The sequence below is a fragment of the Coregonus clupeaformis genome, chromosome 8, assembly GCF_020615455.1.
Source record: "Coregonus clupeaformis isolate EN_2021a chromosome 8, ASM2061545v1, whole genome shotgun sequence".
NCBI classification, from domain to species: Eukaryota; Metazoa; Chordata; class Actinopteri; order Salmoniformes; family Salmonidae; genus Coregonus; species Coregonus clupeaformis.
The window spans coordinates 37,024,905-37,045,061 of record NC_059199.1 but is presented as its reverse complement, the minus strand read 5'-3'; the positions used below and the strand labels follow the sequence as shown (position 1 = coordinate 37,045,061).

Sequence of the window (20,157 nt, the reverse complement as noted above, 5' to 3'; positions counted from 1 at the left end):
GAGTGGCCAGAAAAAAGCCATTGCTTAAAGAAAAAAATAAGCAAACACATTTGGTGTTCACCAAAAGGCATGTGGGAGACTCCCCAAACATATGGAAGAAGGTACTCTGGTCAAATGAGATTTTTTTAAAGCTTTTTGGCCATCAAAAAGCTACGCTATGTCTGACACAAACCCAACACCTCTCATCACCCCGAGAACACCATCCCCACAGTGAAGCATGGTGGTGGCAGCATCATACTGTGGGGATGTTTTTCATCGGCAGGGACTGGGAACCTGGTCAGAATTGAAGGAATGATGGATGGCGCTAAACACAGGGAAATTCTTGAGGAAACCTGTTTCAGTCTTCCAGAGATTTGAGACTTGGACGGAGGTTCACCTTCCAGCAGGACAATGACCCTAAGCATACTGCTAAAGCAACACTCAAGTGGTTTAAGGGGAAACATTTAAATGTCTTGGAATGGCCTAGTCAAAGCCCAGACCTCAATCCAATTGATAATTTGTGGTATGACTTAAAAATTGCTGTACACCAGCGGAACCCATCCAACTTGAAGGAGCTGGAGCAGTTTTGCCTTGAAGAATGGGCAAAAATCCCAGTGGCTAGATGTGCCAAGGTTATAGAGACATACCCCAAGAGACTTGCAGCTATAATTGCTGCAAAAGGTGTCTCTACAAAGTATTGACTTTTTTGGGGGGTGAATAGTTATGCACGCTCAAGTTTTCTGTTTTTTTGTCTTATTTCTTGTTTGTGTCACAATACAAAATATTTTGCATCTTCAAAGTGGTAGGCATGTTGTGTAAATCAAATGATACAAATCCCAAAAATATCCATTTGAATTCCAGGTTGTAAGGCAACAAAATAGGAAAAATGCCAAGGGGTGTGAATACTTTCGCAAGCCACTGTACATATCACCTCTCCTCACTCCATATTTGAATTATGCCATGCTGTATAGCAAAATAGCAAAGTTTCACATTCTGTCTGAGGAGAGTTTGTCCATTCTAGTCATTTTAACGCTATGGTGTTACTTTGTCTGTCTAGTCATTCTAACTCTGTTAGGGCTGTCCCCGAAAAAAAATCTATCTTAACTCCCGAGTGGCACAGTGGTCTAAGGCACTGCATCGCAGTGCTAGCTGTGCCACTAGAGATCCTGGTTCGAATCCAGGCTCTGTCGTAGCCGGCTGCGACCGGGAGACCCATGGGGCGGCGCACAATTGGCCCAGCGTCGTCCAGGGTAGGGGAGGGAATGGCCGGCAGGGATGTAGCAGTTGGTAGAGCATGGCGTTTGCAATGCCAGGGTTGTGGGTTCGTTTCCCACGGGGGGCCAGTATTAAAATGTATGCACTCACTAACTGTAAATCGCTCTGGATAAGAGCGTCTGCTAAATGACTAAAATGTCAATGTAAATGTCTGTTCTTTAATAATATCAGCTAAATATACAGTACCAGTCAAAAGTTTAGACGCACCTACTCATTCAAGGGTTTTTCTTTATTTTTACTATTTCTACATTGTATAATAATAGTGAAGACATCAAAACTATGAAATAACACATATGGAATCATGTAGTAACCAAAAATGTGTTCAACAAATCAAAATATATTTTATATTTGAGATTCTTCAAATAGCCACCCTTTGCCTTTATGACAGCTTTGCACACTCTTGGCATTCTCTCAACCAGCTTCATGAAGTAGTCACCTGGAATGCATTTCAATTAACAGGTGTGCCTTGTTAAAAGTTAATTTGTGGAATTTCTTTCCTTCTTAATGCGTTTGAGACAATCAGTTGTGTTGTGACAAGGTAGGGGGTGGTATACAGAAGATAGCCCTATTTGGTAAAAGACCAAGTCCATATTATGGCAAGAACAGCTCAAATAAATAAAGAGAAACGACAGTCCATCATTACTTTAAGATGAAGGTCAGTCAATACGGAAAATGTCAAGAACTTTGAAAGTTTCTTCAAGTGCAGTCACAAAAACCATCAAGCGCTATGATGAAACTGGCTCTCATGAGGAAGGAATGGAATACCCAGAGTTACCTCTGCTGCAGAGGATAAGTTCATTAGAGTTATCAGCCTCAGAAATTGCAGCCCAAATAAATGCTTCACAGAGTTCAAGTAACAGACACATCTCAACATCAACTGTTCAGATGGGACTGTGTGATTCAGACCTTCATGGTCGAATTGCTGCAAAGAAACCACTACTAAAGGACACCAATAAGAAGAGACCTGCTTGGGCCTAGAAACACGAGCAATGGATTAGACCGGTGGAAATGTGTCCTTTGGTCTAGAGTCCAAATTGTAGATTTTTGGTTCCCACCTCCGTGTCTTTGTGAGACACGGTGTGAGTGAACGGATGATCTCCGCATGTGTAGTTCCCACCGTAAAGCATGGAGGAGGAGGTGTTGGGGTTGCTATCATTTGTTTTTCAACAGGACAATGACCCAACACACCTCCAGGCTGTGTAAGGGCTGTTTGACCAAGAAGCAGTGTGATGGAGTGCTGCATCAGATGACCTGGCCTCCACAATCCCCCGACCTCAACCCAGTTGAGATGGTTTGGGATGAGTCGGACTGCAGAGTGAAGGAAAAGCAGCCAACAAGTGCTCAGCATATGTGGGAACTCCTTCAAGACTGTTGGAAAAGCATTCCAGGTGAAGCTGGTTGAGAGAATGCCAAGAGTGTGCAAAGCTATCATCAAGGCAAAGGGTGGCTATTTGCAGAATCTCAAATATAAAATATATTTTGATTTGTTGAACACTTGTTTGGTTACTACATCACTCCATATGTGTTATTTCATCGTTTTGATGTCTTCACTATTATTCTACAATGTAGAAAATAGTAAAAATAAATAAAAACCCTTGAATGAGTAGGTGCGTCCAAACTTTGACTGGTGCTGTATATATATTTGCTATTGCTCGACCCCCAAAAGATATTGGTCGACCAACAGCCTATCGACCAAACAATCGATCAGTCGAAGAATTGGGATCAGCCCTACTCTGTGTGGTGTTACTTTGTCCATTCTAGTCATTTTAACGCTATGTGGTGTTACAGCAGCACAGTATTATTCCAGTCATTATTCAAGCTGTCAGCTGTGTGGTGGACCAGAGGAGCAGGTTTTCTATATCATAACTTATTATCAACCTAGTGTCTTTATGACAGCTCTTTTTATCTCAGTACTCAGCATTAGCAGCATTATCTCCCTAGCCAGCGCTACGACAGACAGCCGTATGATGTCACCAAGGAAAGGTTCAACGGTTATAACCTCAATTATAATCTTGTTGTTCTCTCAATCTCCTCTGATAAATGAGTGTTACTGAGTGTTCAGGAACAGAAGGACTCGACAGGCAGAGTTAAATGTGGGTTCTTAGCCAACCAATCAGATTGGAGTCACAGGTTGAGTTGCAGTGTTGCGGTTTTGCTCCCAGAAACCATGCTAGGCTAGAAGACATGGAAGTGTGGGCGTTTTTGAAAAACGACTTGGCTGAGGAGAGGACTGCTCTGTAGGCTTTATACACAATGTGTTTTCTCTCTGAGATGTGAGAAGTTTTTAGATAATCCCAGTTCTTATGAGACCTACAGTGGGGAGAACAAGTATTTGATACACTGCCGATTTTGCAGGTTTTACTACTTACAAAGCATGTAGAGGTCTGTAGTTTTTATCATAGGTACATTTCAACTGTGAGAGACGGAATCTAAAACAAAAATCCAGAAAATCACATTGTATGTTTTTTAAGTAATTAATTTGCATTTTATTGCATGACATAAGTATTTGATCACCTACCAACCATTAAGAATTCCGGCTCTCACAGACCTGTTAGTTTTTCTTTAAGAAGCCCTCCTGTTCTCCACTCATTACCTGTATTAACTGCACCTATCAAATACTTGTTCTCCCCACTGTATTACACAATAAGGATGATTATTACCATAATTCCCTCCACTAATGGTTGAGGAAATGCATCTTTATTACTCTTTGGGTTGTTAATGCAGTTTTACTTTTCAGGGTTCTCATTGCATCATCCTGAATGAGATTTGTGAGTGGATATTATGTTTCTTAATCGCAACATTCAGATATGACACTTGGGAATAAGGTTAGAGGAAAATAAGAAAAAGCCAGTCTCAATTACCTTTGACCTAAAGACTGTTATAATAGCACTTCCTGTATTTCTACTGTATTTAGCCTGGTATTGTCTAACTCCAAGCCTAGGGCAGTCTGCAGAGAGAGTTTATTTTACACATATATAAAAGGACATGCACTGTACAGTAATGGCCAGCCAGCCAACCATGAATCTCTGTCCACCTTGAGCCCTCAGCTCTCCTAACAGAGTCACTAGGCAACCAGGGAGCCACAGGCTTATCTGTCAACCACTGGGCTGCAGCCAATTTAAAGCTACACTGAAGAATCATACTTCATATATCCTCTCTTTTTTTCTCTCTCTCCATCTCTCTCTCACACATATTTCTCCGGAGTATCTTTGCCACTTTGTTAGTTTGTTATCAAATCACATTGTATTTGTCATGTGCTTCGTAAACAACAGGTGTAGAGTAACAGTGAAATGCTTACTTCCTGACAATGCAGAGAGAAAAATAATCCAACAAATAAATAAATACACAATGAGTAACAATAACTTGGCTATAGTTTCAAGTTGTACCAGTACCGATGTGCAGGGGTGGTAATTGAGGTATATATGTACATATACAGTTGAAGTCGGAAGTTTACATACACTTAGGGTGGAGTCATTAAAACTCGTATTTCAACAACTCCACAAATTTCTGTGGAGTGGTTGAAGTACATCTACTTTGTGCATGACACAAGTAATTTTTCCAACAATTGTTTACAGACAGATTATTTCACTTATAATTCACTGTATCACAATTCCAGTGGGTCAGAAGTTTACATACACTAAGTTGACTGTGCCTTTAAACAGCTTGGAAAATTCCAGAAAATTATGTAATGGCTTTAGAAGCTTCTGCTAGGCTAATTGACATAATTTGAGTCAATTGGAGGTGTACCTGTGGATGTATTTCAAGGCCTACCATCAAACTCAGTGCCTCTTTGCTTGACATCATGGGAAAATAAAAATAAATCAGCCAAGACCTCAGAAAAAGAGTTGTAGACCTCCACAAGTCTGGTTCATCGTTGGGAGCAATTTCCAAACGCCTGAAGGTACCACGTTAATCTGTACAAACAATAGTACGCAAGTATAAACACCATGGGACCACACAGCCGTCATACCGCTCAGGAAGGAGACGCGTTCTGTCTCCTAGAGATGAACGTACTTTGGTGCGAAAAGTGCAAATCAATCCCAGAACAACAGCAAAGGACCTTGTGAAGATGCTGGAGGAAACAGGTACAAAAGTATCTATATCCACAGTAAAACGAGTCCTATATCGACATAACCTGAAAGGCCGCTCAGCAAGAAATAAGCCACTGCTCCAAAACCGCCATTAAAAGGCCAGACTACGGTTTGCAACTGCACATGGGGACAAAGATCGTACTTTTTGGAGGAATGTCCTCTGGTCTGATGAAAAAAAAATAGAACTGTTTGGCCATAATGACCATTGTTATGTTTGGAGGAAAAAGGGGGTGCCTTGCAAGCCGAAGAACACCATCCCAACCGTGAAGCGGGGTGGGGGGGCGCAGCATCATGCTGTGGGGGTGCTTTGCTGCAGGAGGGACTGGTGCACTTCACAAAATAGATGGCATCATGAGGAAGGAAAATTATGTGGATATATTAAAGCAACATCTCAAGACATCAGTCAGGAAGTTAAAGCTTGGTCGCAGATGGGTCTTCCAAATGGACAATGACTCCAAGCATACTTCCAAAGTTTTGGCAAAATGGCTTAAGGACAACAAAGTCAAGGTATTGGAGTGGCCATCACAAAGCCCTGACCTCAATCCTATAGAAAAGTTGTGGGCAGAACTGAAAAAGCGTGTGCGAGCAAGGAGGCCTACAAACCTGACTCAGTTACACCAGCTCTGTCAGGAGGAATGGGCCAAAATTCACCCAACTTATTGTGGGAAGCTTGTGGAATGCTACCCAAAATGTTTGACCCAAGTTAAACAATTTAAAGGTAATGCTACCAAATACTAATTGAGTGTATGTAAACTTCTGACCTACTGGGAATGTGATGAAAGAAATAAAAGCTTAAATAAATCATTCTCTCTACTATTATTCTGACATTCTGACATGTGGTGATCCTAACTGACCTAAGACAGCAAAGTCTTACTAGGATTAAATGTCAGGAATTGTGAAAAACTGAGTTTAAATGTATTTGGGTAAGGTGTATGTAAACTTCCGACTTCAACTGTAGGTAGGGATAAAGTGACTAGGCAACAGGATAGATAATAAACAGTAACAGCAGTGTATGTGATGAGTCAAAATAGTTCGTGCAAAAAGGGTCAATGCAGATAGTCCGGGTAGCTATTGGTTAACTAACTATGTAGCAGTGTTATGGCTTGGGGGTAGAAGCTGTTCAGGCTCATTTTGGTTCCAGACTTAATGCATCGGTACCGCTTGCTGTGCGGCAGCAGAGAGAGTGGCTGGAGTCTAGTTTTGTCACTAAAGAAACTTGCCCTTGTCTCATATCCAGTTGAAGGGAGAGAAAATGTCACTGTACTGTGTACCTTAGTTTGAACATTATTACTTGTGAATCCTTTCTATTAACAGAGACACTGAGGCCCCAGTTCCCTCCTGTCCGGTGTTTAGTCCTTAACCCTAGCCCACCCGTCTGTGTGTCGCCAGGGAGAGGCCAGTGTGGAGGGAGTCCTCAACCAGTTGGTCCTCGAGCACCTGCAGCTGGCACCTCTACAGTGGGGTGAGTACACATACACGAGCACACACACACACACACACACACACTGTGCAATCTATGAGATGCTTGGCATTAACTTTGATGAAAAACAACTGAAATGTATGGGTATTTTTGTCCCTACTCAAATGATCCGTACAAAGACATTATGATCATGGATCGTGATGAGGAATTAGGGATGAACTGTTTGGACCGTTTGGATCAAAAGTGTCAATCACCATCGTTCCTATGGGGGTGCCGAACCCAACGAATCCAAACCACTAGACCTGGCAATTAACACACCAACCCATACAATCCCACCACATCGGTCTCAAGTCATGTTTTCTATTTACATTTATAATAGGCAGCGGGGCTATTTTTGGGAGCTGTCAGGAGACAGACTGGAGAGGCTGGGGGACGTGTGAAGCACCCTAGGACACCACGGAGAGACTTGGAGGAGCTTCCCTCCCTCTCTGGGCCTCACCATCTGTGAACCGCCTCTCAAATAATCAGCTTTTATTTATTTATTAAGTGTGTGTGCGTGGGTGTGTTTATTTTCGAGGAACAGTGCTGCCTTTTCTTTGAGGTTAGTGAGTGTGTTCATTAGTTAGTTTAGTGTCTCCTTGTTTAGCAGAAAGAGAGCCATCTGTTTGTTACGGTGACACAACAGATATCTAGTGGTAGATGAGGACATTTTATCTTCAGCTTTTCTTCTGTTCTCATGAACCATTTTCCAAACTAGCTTCCGTCTGACTGATCAAAGGACCCAGATCTTCTGACATTTAGGGGTTCTGCTTATTTTATTTCTAGTTATTACTTTCAGTGCAAAGTTTTAGGTCATTTTGAAGAGCACATCATCACATCGCAGTCTTCAGGGAGGCGGTGTGTGTGTGTGTGCGCACACTGTCCTCCTCTATGATTACAATGCAGTTCATTTCTCCCAGCCTGTTAGAACGATGCTATCATGGTCTCAATTATGGGCCTTCTCTAAAGCGTTCTCCCTCAGGAGCAAATAATCATTACACAGAGTGGGTGGATTCATTTAATGTGGTTACAGGCTGCAGTAAAGTTAGCCTGTTACTGTAGACACATGATTGGCTAACTGTTAGCTTAGGGTTAGGTATACTGTATTTTTTTATACTGCAATGCATTTAGCCGTGAAGCATTTGGTACAAAAGGTTTCTCTTTTATGTGTTTTGAGTGTGGGGTATAGCATTGTCTTACCAGGTTGTGGCCATGTTAGAAGAGATAAGAAATATACTGTTCTTTACTCTAATTCCATTGAATCAGACATATCTTGTTTGCTTTCCATTGTTGCTTAGTTTAGGTGTTGTGTAATTGGGTTAGTGAGAGACTATTTGTCCTGATGTCTCGACAGTGTCCCTAATGATAGAAGTCACTTTGCCCCGAGATATCATTGATGAGCAGCAATACGTCAACAGAATCATTAACTCATCCTCACCATTTATTCATTCTTGTATCATTACATTTGTTATATTTAACCCTTATTTTGCCAGTTAAGTTGACTGAGAACACATTCTCATTTACAGAAACAACCTGGCAAATTGTTACAGGGGAGAGGAGGGGGGATGAATGAGCCAATTGGAAGCTGGGGATGATTAGGTGACCATGATGGTATGAGGGCTAGATTGGGAATTTAGCCAGGACACCAGGGTTAACACCCCTACTCTTACGATAAGTGCCATGGTATCTTTAGTGACCACAGATAGTCAGGACACCCGTTTAACGTCCCATCCGAAAGACGGCACCCTGCACAGGGCAATGGCCCCAATCACTGCTCTGTGGCATTGGGATCATTTTTTTTGACCAGAGGAAAGACTGCCTCCTACTGGCCCTCCAACACCGCTTCCAGCAGCATCTGGTCTCCCATCCAGGGACCGACCAGGACCAACCCTGCTTAGCTTCAGTGGCAAGCCAGGAGTGGGATGCAGTGTAGAATGCTGCTGGCAGAGCAAGATTACACTTTCTCTGAACTGGGTTGAAAGTGTAGGCCTTTTCTATCCACTGTCTAAGACATTGCCAGGGAGTCAGACTTCCAATAGCTTACAGGCTATATCTAGCTAGCTGCAGTATGGGTGAAGGCACTGAACGTGAACAGAGCTGTAGAAGCTAAACCATCCTGGTTGTTAATGTAGTCCCTGAGCCGGCTGGCTACTTCCTCCCCTAATGTTGAGCTGAATAAACAGATGATCCTACACTGGCTTTGTCTCGCTCCTCTGCCCCCTTCTCCCCTGCTTCTCCTTAGCTCACACAGCCCAATAAACCAGTCTGGGCCGAGTTTCCCCAAAGCTTTGGAGCTAACGTGGCACGGTATTTCTCTCGACAAACCAGCTGCACAGCCACATGAGAGGAACAATTGTAAAGTCAGTCTTCTGTTTGTGAACATATAAAATTGCCCTTTCAGAGAGCCCAGTAAAGCGGCCTTGTTGTCTAATGGAAGGTATCAGGGCCAGTCTTTCCCTCCACAGGAAACCTTTCTCAGTTTACAAGATGAGGCTGATCCTCGTTTCCTCAGAGCTCTTTTTTTATTTTTTATTTACTGAATTTAAGTTACGAAGAGCTTATGGTTATGCAAAGGTTGATGGGTAATGGAAAGAGGGCTTCTGATTTTATCATGAGCGCTGTTGTTGTGGTTGTCTCTCTCTTCATAGCTCGAGCAACATGGAACTTCTTCACACTACCATACTGTAGCAACCCAGGAATATTTCACTGTGGACATTTCCAATAAAGGAAAAACGGGGAAAGTGGCAGAAACAGAAAGGGTCTTTATGCATTCCTGTTTGCTTAGGGCCTTATTATTGAATGGGGAGTGAGGGAGTCAGCCATAGAGCTAGGGACCATTAGGAAATGATTACCCCCTTTAGACAGCAGCAGAGCAGCAACACCCTAGCTACTACAGAGCAGAGTACACACACACACACACAAACAAACACACTGATATGATAATCTATATCAGTGTTTAAAGTCACTTTCTCTAATGCCTTGGCGGGGAAGAGGATATTCTGTTCACCACCCGATTACAGAGTAGCAATGTAAGGTGTATTTAAATGGCTGGTAGCTCCCTTTATTAGTGATGTTTCAGTGTGGGGTATGGAGGGGGATTAAGTAGCCAGGTAAACAGTCTGCACTGCATTACTTCTATGTTAACATTTTCATCTTGATTTCATTCTGGTCTAGCGAGCCTCAACAAACATAATAATTTGGTCAATTCCAAAAAAAATGACAAATTATATGATTTTATACTAATACAATTGCTCAGAGAAAGAGATTTTGTTTAATAAGTAATTTTAAAAAATCTAAAAAAAAGATATGGTTATTGGCACCCCTGTTTTCAATACACCAGCACCCTACCTTTGCGAGGATAACGACACTGAGCCTTTTTCTGAAATGTTTTATGAGATTGGAGAACACATTGGGAGGGTTCTTAGACCATTCCTCCATACAGAATCTTTTCAGATCATTTTAGCCAAAAACCTTTTGTGTTCTACAATCTCATAAAACATTTTAGAAAAAGGCTCAGTGTCGTTAACCTCGCAAGGTGAGGGATCTAAAGTATTACAAACAGGGGAGGCAATAATTTTGACCCCTATCTTTTTTAGATTTTTTATTATTATTACTTGTTAAAGGGGCAATCTGCAGTTGCTACATTCATTTTTAGACTTATAAATGAGATATGTACCCATTGATTCTTGAAGAATGTAACTTATAAATTCTTCATGAGCTTGGTTCATTTGTCTGGTGCTGTATATCTTTTTTAGATTTTTTTTATTATTACTTGTTAAAGGGGCAATCTGCAGTTGCTACATTCATTTTTAGACTTATAAATGAGATATGTACCCATTGATTCTTGAAGAATGTAACTTATAAATTCTTCATGAGCTTGGTTCATTTGTCGCACCCCTTCAGAACCCAAAACATAAGCTTGTTTTACTCCAATGTTTGTAAACAATTTAAATGTAGTAAATAGCCTGAAATCATGGTTAAAACAAGTATCATGGATGGTTACATTTCTCCAGGCTCATCCCTCAGCTTTTTAGCGAAACAGTGGCAGGGAGTACACTTTGTTGTTGTTTCAACTGCTGATTGCCGCTTTAAACAAAATCTCTTTCTCTGAGCAATTGTATTAATATAAAATAAAATTTGAGCATACAATATAGCTCAATATCTGTATTATTGAGCTATTATTCTTTTGTTCATCTTTATCAAGGGTGCCAATAATTACTGACCCCACAGTATACAGTATCACTAGTGTCACGCTGGCCACCCCGCCCTGCTCTCCACATAGCCTGCTATTGGGCCTCTCCATGGGCAGAAAGCATCAATACTATTGGCTGACTAAGCAAGTGTAATGGCTGACTCCTCACGCAGCGATTTGTTGATTCAAGACCATTTGTTCAACAAGAATCGTGTGGACACGTGTCTGAATTGATTTCTGTCTGTTTGGCAGCTGCTCTGGATAGGAAATATGCCTACAATTTCAGCGATGATGTCAACATTGGACACACCTGTCTGTAGCAGCAGAAAAGCTAGGTACTTTATTAGATAGTGTTCCATACACACACACACTCCCCTCCCTGCGTAAATGTCATCTGAGGTACCTTGGTGTGCTTGGTGTATCTTCTATTGTTTTTCAGAAGGTTACTGGCTGGTCGGCCTGATTATCTATAACAAACGATCCTGACACTCCAGAAAACCTGGAGGGGTCTTCTCCTCCAAAACATGAGTCACAGAAAGAGGGATAGAGATGAATGGATAGAAAGAGACAGATAGATATCATTAAATGAGAGCAATAGAATATCCTGGTAAATTGAACCAGTAAGAAGGAACAGAGACGTATTAACTGGATTTAACCATAAACTATTGTTTTAATCTGCCACATGGCCATGGGATATACATCTCCAAATATGTTTGGCTGTTTGTCACTCTGTTTACTGCTAGCTGTCAGAGACTATGTTGCTTTAGGGTTCAGTCAGTGGGCTGTGTGTTCCCTGTAGGACCAGTCAACATCCATGGGGAGTGTAGAGAGAAATGGATGCACCTTTAGAAAGCTTTCTCCATTCTTGACCACATATGCCCCCCTGGTGACGGGGGTTTTAGCCCTGGTCTCTGCCACCTTCTGTATGCCCTGTAGCTCAATTGGTAGAGCATGGCGCTTGTAACGCCAGGGTAGTGGGTTCGATCCCCGGGACCACCCATACGTAAAAACTGTAAGTCGCTTTGGATAAAAGCGTCTGCTAAATGGCATATTATATTATGATATTATTACTATCTGTCTCTGTACCTCCCTGTTTCAGTCTGTTTCAAAACGTTTCCGTCATACTGAACAGGGCCCAGCCGGGACAGGTGGCAGTAGCAGCAGCAGTAGCAGGGTTTATGTGTTCTGCAGCCTGTTATAGTGCTATGTTCATAGCGTTTTAAATCTTTCTGAACAGGAACCAGGTGGCAGCAGCAGCAGTAGCAGGGTTTATGTGTTCTGCAGCCGGCCTGGCGTAGCGTTATGTAAATAGCCTCATTGATTACTGCTCCGCTGCTGACAATTTAATTAAAGCCAAAGTGGCACACCTTGGCTTGGGTGTCTCCACGTCAGCTTAATAGACTGGAGTTAAATAAACAGACATCTATCTGCATGCCGAGTTAACCGAGCACAGGCAACTCTGGCTCTCAGGGGCTCTCTGGGGCTCTGACTGACCCGACGTCCCACATGGCACCCTATTCCATATTTAGTGCACTACCTTTGACCAGAGCCCTGTATACAGTATCTCCCATGTATTGAGATATGGCTCTGCAGTAGCTAAGCAGTGAGAGTGAGTGAGTGAGCGAGAGAGAACACAAGGAGAGGGAGAGAAATTTGCCCTTCCAGGCTGCTACCGGGAACCCGTCTTAACGGAATACAAATGAATCCTTGAATGGCAAGACAAATGTTTGTGTTGATAAAGAGGTGAACAGGGAGAGAGAGAATAAGGTGGGGCAGCTGTAAAAGGCAGGAGATAATTTAATAAGACAGGTCCTTTTGAACTGGCTCTGTGCGTGCACGTGTGTCTCCTCAGTCAGATGGCCATTTGTAGTGGTTACAGGCGGCTGTGTGCTCAGTACACACTGGAGACATCCTAGGGGGATAATGTGCCTTTAAGGCTCTGGTCAGGAGCCCAAATGCCAGGAGGAAGAGCACCATGGTGGGGCTGGATGGGACTGGTGCACAGCACACCCTCCCCTGACCATGAGATTGGACAGTCTTCTCCTCTGCTGGGGATGGGTAGAGAGTCTAGTCAGCCTTATGTCCCTGAGTCAGCACCCAGAGGTAAGGCTGGGATGGAGGTAGTGTATGCAGGGAGGAAGAGGATGACTCCCCTGGGAGGATCATGGTAGCTGTGTGGCCTGATGCCATCCTGATCCAGGCTTTCACAGGGCTTCCAGTCCCTCAGCTCCCAATGGCCCTGTCACTCTACTGATAACTCAGGAGAGATGGACTTACTTAAATACTGTTGGTCTCATGGTTCTCTGCAGTCTAGCCCTGACAGTGAGGGGGTGATTGAAGGGGCTGAGGAGACGTAAAGCGGCTGCTGTGATGAACAGGTCCCCCATACTAAACAGGGCCTAAAGAGTTGCGAGCGGCCAAAGAGGGGGAGGTGTAAATCAGGGGCGATGCTGTCAGGAGCTGCCCCATTTATCTTCCTGTTTTTCAGCCTTGTCACCCAGACTCTGTCCCTCAACTCTCCTTACCGTCTACCAGAGATTCCATGTCCATCACGTTCCACATGTATATCTTTGCCACAGTAGTTACACAGTAGCTACACTACACCATCCTCCTACCTCTTCTCTGTGGGCAGTCAACATCAACCTGACAACTGTCCCATTGTAACAGTAGCTAGTCACTCCACTGTTGTTCATGTGAATAATCCTCTTCATCACCAAAATGTGCTTATTAGCATTATCCCAGCATTTACACAGCTATTTACTATTTACCAGAGCTTTGTCTTTCTGAAAATGGCTTCTGTTGTGTTTGAACCTCAGCATTAGGGGAACAACACAAACATGGAGAGGATGATTTGTTTGGCTTTGAGCTGAAGAGGATAAGAATGTGATCATGTCGCTCGGCTGGGCTAATGTTGTGATCAGAGACCAGACTGCCGTGGCCATTCCTGGGTCGTTCCAGCCCCTGTGCCCTGCAAAGTTGGGATCTTCCAGTGGATAGAATGTTAGCACATTGAGAACTGTCCTCTGTGAGGATGGGATATCTGGATGTATGGGTCTAGAGTTAGCACATTGAAGAGCTTTAGCGTGCCTGTTTATAGGACATTTGTCACGGCCGGAGAACAATCCAGACTGTCAGCGTGTCACTTTGGATGAGGAGAGGGCATAAATCATAAGTCCTCCTCTCCTCCTCCTCCACTTACAGCCCCAGCCAGGTCGGCAGAGATAGCCAGCGTAAAACACCACATTGTGTATGCAGATGCATGTAGAATATCTACCACACAGAATTAGTCTAATATTATATAGTTTCAATCCCGTTTCGTTTGATTTAGTGTTATGGTGGTGTTTGAAACGGGTAAAGTATTTTCATCACCTAAACATCTATTGATTTTCTATGTTCTCTAGCTTAGCCACATTGTTAAGCCATTTGCCAGCCCTGTTTCCCCACTACTCCACTTTCCATCAAATAAAAACTCCTTTCATTGATTTCTGTAAAGGAAACAAGAGTTTCCCCAGAGGCAGCCTTTTCATCCTTGAAAGACAAATTACCTGACATTTCTAAATGAAACACAGCTGTGTGTGTGTGTGTGTGTGTGTGTGTGATGTGTCAGAGCCAGACTGTGTGTTTCACTGCCTCAGACTTAACAGATGATTTCTGCTGTGTTTATACTCCTCTCCTCCTGCCTGCACCATCTATCACATTGCCTGGTTAAACCAAACTGAACCTTGCATTCAGTCTGGTTTAACCAGGCTATCAATGAGGCGCTTATACAGGAAAATGGGTTGAAACACAAACAGATCGCTGTCTTAAGAACTGTTGAAGGGTGGAAGGCTGTTATCTTTTGCAGCAGAGACCGTGAAATGTACTGTCAGCTAGCTACTGTTGGTGAAATGTACTGTCAGCTAGCTACTGTTGGTGAAATGTACTGTCAGCTACCTACTGGGGGGACAATGCAAATAGTCCGGGTAGCCATAATTAGCTGTCTTATGGCTTGGGGGTAGAAGCTGGTGAGAAGCCTTTTGGACCTAGACTTGGCACTCCGGTACTGCTTGCCGTGCGGTAGCAGAGAGAACGGTCTATGACTAGGGTGGCTGGAGTCTTTGACAATTTTTAGGGCCTTCCTCTGACACCGCCTGCTATAGAGGTCTTGGATGGCAGGAAGCTTGGCCCCAGTGATGTACTGGGCCATACGCACTACCCTCTGTAGTGCCTTGCGGTCGGAGACCGAGCAGTTGCCATACCAGGCAGTGATGCAACCAGCCAGGATGCTCTCAATGGTGAGGCTGTAGAACTTTTTGAGGATCTGAGGACCCATGCCAAATCTTTTCAGTCTCCTGAGGGGGAATAGGCTTTGTCGTGCCCTCTTCACGACTGTCTTGGTGTGTTTAGACCATGATAGTTTGTTGGTGATGTGGACACCAAGGAACTTGAAGCGCTCAACCTGTTCCACTACAGCCCCGTCGATGAGAATGGGGGCGTGCTCAGTCCTCTCTTTTTTCCTGTAGTCCACAATCATCTCCTTGGTCTTGATCACGTTGAGGGAGAGGTTGTTATCCTGGCACCACACGGCCAGGTCTCTGACCTCCTCCCTATAGGCTGTCTCATCGTTGTCGGTGATCACTGTTGTGTCGTCGGCAAAATTAATGATGCCGTTGGAGTCGTGCCTGGCCATGCAGTCGTGGGTGAACAGGGAGTACAGGAGGGAACTGAGCATGCACCCCTGAGGGGCCCCGTGTTTAGGATCAACGTGGCAGATGTGTTGTTACCTAGCCTTACCACCTGGGGGCGGCCCGTCAGGAAGTCCATGATCCAGTTGCAGAGGGAGGTGTTTAGTCCCTGGGTCCTTAGCTTAGTGATGAGCTTTGAGGGCACTATGGTGTTGAACACTGAGCTGTAGTCAATGAATAGCATTCTCACGTAGGTGTTCCTCTTGTCCAGGTGGGAAAGGGCAGTGTGGAGCACAATAGAGATTGCATAATCTGTGGATCTGTTGGGGCGGTATGCAAATTGGAGTGGGTCTAGGGTTTATGGGATAATGGTGTTGATGTGAGCCATGACCAGCCTTTCAAAGCACTTCATGGCTACAGACGTGAGTGCTACGGGTCGGTAGTCATTTAGGCAGGTTATCTTAGTGTTCTTGTGCACAAGGACTATGGTGGTCTACTTGAAACATGTTGGTATTACAGACTCAGTCAGGGACATGTTGAAAATGTCGGTGAAGACACTTGCCAGTTGGTCAGCACATGCTCGGAGTACACCACCTGGTAATCCGTCTGGCCCTGCAGCCTTGTGAATGTTGACCTGCTTAAAAGTCTTAGTCACATCGGCTACGGAGAGCGTGAACACATAGTCATCCGGAACAGCTGATGCTCTCATGCATGCTTCAGTGTTGCTTGTTGCGAGCATAGAAGTGATTTAGCTTGTCTGGTAGGCTCGTGTCACTGGGCAGCTCGCGGCTGTGCTTCCCTTTGTAGTCTATAATAGTTTGCAAGCCCTGCCACATCCGACGAGCGTCGGAGCCGATGAAGTACGATTCAATCTTAGTCCTGTATTGACTCTTTGCCTGTTTGATGGTTCGTCGGAGGGCATAGCGGGATTTCTTATAAGCGTCCGGGTTAGAGTCCCAAACCTTGAATGCGGCAGCTCTACCCTTTAGCTCAGTGCGGATGTTGCCTGTAATCCATGGCTTCTGGTAAGGGTATGTATGTATGGTCACTGTGGGGACGACGTCATCGATGCACTTATTGATGAAGCCAGTGACAGATGTGGTGTACTCCTCAATGCCATCGGAAGAATCCCGGAACATATTCCAGTCTGTGCTAGCAAAACAGTCCTGTAGCTTAGCATCTGTGTCATCTGACCACTTCCTTATTAACCGAGTCACTGGTGCTTCCTGCTTTAGTTTTTGCTTATAAGCAGGAATCAGGAGGATAGAATTATGGTCAGATTTGCCAAATGGAGGGCGAGCTTTGTATGCGTCTCTGTGTGTGGAGTAAAGGTGGTCTAGAGTTTTTTTTCCTCTGGTTGCACATTTAACATGCTGGTAGAAATGAGGTAGAACGGATTTAAGTTTCTGTGCATTAAAGTCCCCGGCCACTAGGAGTGCTGCCTCTGGATGAGTGTTTTCCTGTTTGCTTATGGCCTTATACAGCTCATGGAGTGCAGTCTTAGTGCCAGCATCGGTTTGTGGTGCTAAATAGACAGATAGCTACTGTTGGTGAAATGTACTGTAAGCTAGCTGCTGTTGGTGGAATGTACTGTCAGCTAGCTACTGTTGGTGAAATGTACTGTCAGCTAGCTATACTACTGTTGGTAAAAGCTACTGTCAGGTAGCTACAGTTGAAGTCGGAAGTTTACATACACCTTTGCCAAATACATTTAAACTCAGTTTTTCACAATTCCTGAAATTTATCCTAGTAAAAATTCCCTGTCTTAGGTCAGTTAGGATCACCACTTTATTTTAAGAATGTGAAATGTCAGAATAATAGTAGAGAGAATGATTTATTTCAGCTTTTATTTCTTTCATCACATTCCCAAATTTGTATTTGGAAGCATTGCCTTTAAATTGTTTAACTTGGGTCAAATGTTTCGGGTAGCCTTCCACAAACTTCCCACAACAAGTTGGGTGAATTTTGGCCCATTCCTCCTGACAGAGCTGGTGTAACTGAGTCAGGTTTGTAGGCCTCCTTGCTCGCACACGCTTTTTCAGTTCTGCCCACAATTTTTCTATAGGATTGAGGTCACCAGTCCCTCCTGCAGCCAAGCACCCTCACAGCATGATGCTGCCACCCCGTGCTTCACGGTTGGGATGGTGTTCTTCGGCTTGCAAGGCATCCCCTTTTTCCTCCAAACATAACAATGGTCATTATGGCCAAACAGTTCTATTTTTGTTTCATCAGACCAGAGGACATTTCTCCAAAAAGTACGATCTTTGTCCCCATGTGCAGTTGCAAACCGTAGTCTGGCTTTTTTATGGCGGTTTTGGATCAGTGGCTTCTTCCTTGCTGAGTGGCCTTTCAGGTTATGTCGATATAGGACTCGTTTTACTGTGGATATAGATACTTTTGTGCCTGTTTCCTACAGCATCTTCACAAGGTCCTTTGCTGTTGTTCTGGGATTGATTTGCACTTTTCGCACCAAAGTACGTTCATCTATAGGAGACAGAACGCGTCTCCTTCTTGAGCGGTATGACGGCTGCGTGGTCCCATGGTGTTTATACTTGCGTACTATTGTTTGTACAGATGAACGTGGTACCTTCAGGCTTTTGGAAATTGCTCCCAAGGATGAACCAGACTTGTGGAGGTCTACAACTTTTTTTCTGAGGTCTTTCTGATTTCTTTTGATTTTCCCATGATGTCAAGCAAAGAGGCACTGAGTTTGAATGTAGGCCTTGAAATACATCCACAGGTACACCTCCAATTGACTCAAATGATGTCAATTAGCCTATCAGAAGCTTCTAAAGCCATGACATCATTTTCTGGAATTTTCCAAGCTGTTTAAAGGCACAGTCAACTTAGTGTATGTAGACTTCTGACCCACTGGAATTGTGATACAGTGAATTATAAGTTAAATAGTCTGTCTGTAAACAATTGTTGGAAAAAGTACTTGTGTCATGCACAAAGTAGATGTCCTAACTGACTTGCCAAAACTATAGTTTGTTAACAAGAAATTTGTGGAGTGGTTGAAAAACGAGTTTTAATGACTCCAACCTAAGTGTATGTAAACTTCTGTATACTACTGTCAGCTAGCTATACTAGCCTACTGTTGGTGAAACATCCTGGCAGCTAGCTGTACTACTATTGGTGAAACGTACTGTCAGCTAGCTAGACTACTATTGGTGAAACGTACTGTCAGCTAGCTAGACTACTATTGGTGAAATGTACTGTCAGCTAGCTAGACTACTATTGGTGAAACGTACTGTCAGCTAGCTAGACTACTATTGGTGAAACGTACTGTCAGCTAGCTAGACTACTATTGGTGAAACGTACTGTCAGCTAGCTAGACTACTATTGGTGAAACGTACTGTCAGCTAGCTAGACTACTATTGGTGAAACGGCACTGTCAGCTAGCTAGACTACTATTGGTGAAACGTACCGTCAGCTAGCTAGACTACTATTGGTGAAACGTACTGTCAGCTAGCTAGACTACTATTGGTGAAACGTACTGTCAGCTAGCTAGACTACTATTGGTGAAACGTACTGTCAGCTAGCTAGACTACTATTGGTGAAACGTACTGTCAGCTAGCTAGACTACTATTGGTGAAACGTACTGTCAGCTAGCTAGACTACTATTGGTGAAACGTACTGTCAGCTAGCTAGACTACTGTTGGTGAAACGTACTGTCAGCTAGCTAGACTACTATTGGTGAAACGTACTGTCAGCTAGCTAGACTACTATTGGTGAAACGTACTGTCAGCTAGCTAGACTACTATTGGTGAAACGTACTGTCAGCTAGCTAGACTACTGTTGGTGATCATGTCCGGAGCCCTATTGTAAATAAGCTGTTTAATGCGAGTTGAAGAATAAATGCATCTGTATGTACCGCTCCCTCATTTGAATATATATGGGCTCTTTGAATCAACATCTAAGCAAAGATTATCAGTCCAATAGCTTATTTGCTACCTGCTGGTATGTCATGATTAGGTATTCAGACAGACAGTCTGGGAATACTATATTAGTCTACATAATGCAACGCCACACACAGAAGCAAGAGATAATCTTTCAGACATTGCATTATCACGTCTCTCTATCCCCTCTCTCTCTCTCTCACTCTCTCTCAGGCCATATATTTATCACAGTCATGCAAAGTGTCACCATCGCCTGTGTTTTTCCCACTACTATCACATTTGTATTACTTGGCTGAATGGATGTTATTTTTTGTTGTTTGTGTATGTAGAATTTTGGTGGACCTTACGTGGTTTGAAGTTATTATTTAGGAGGGTTTTTGGCACATTTTAGTTTGTCATTTTCATGTGCTGTCAAAGTGATTTGAGACCCAGGTGAAGACCGTAAAGTAATCTTGTAATTGCATAACACCTTTGATGAAACTACTGTGTAATTCTCTTAGACAATCCCCAACTGATTACAGCTGTACAATTACTGTGAGCCACTTTCTTGTTCTCTAAAAATTAAAGCTATGATTAGTGAATTGGCAAATAATCGCTT

General features: G+C 43.4%; 1 protein-coding gene across 4 annotated transcripts in view; it reads left to right on the top strand.

Annotated features, from left to right (window-relative positions):
* The window catches only part of LOC121571948 (trafficking protein particle complex subunit 9), a 322,870-nt gene that overhangs the window by 235,882 nt on the left and 66,831 nt on the right, over positions 1-20,157 (top strand). For all 4 annotated transcript variants that reach the window (XM_041883749.2, XM_041883745.2, XM_041883747.2 and 1 more), the window contains one exon: positions 6,717-6,807. In XM_041883749.2, the coding sequence (XP_041739683.1) occupies positions 6,717-6,807 (91 nt within the window). The remainder of the gene's footprint in view (positions 1-6,716; positions 6,808-20,157) is intronic.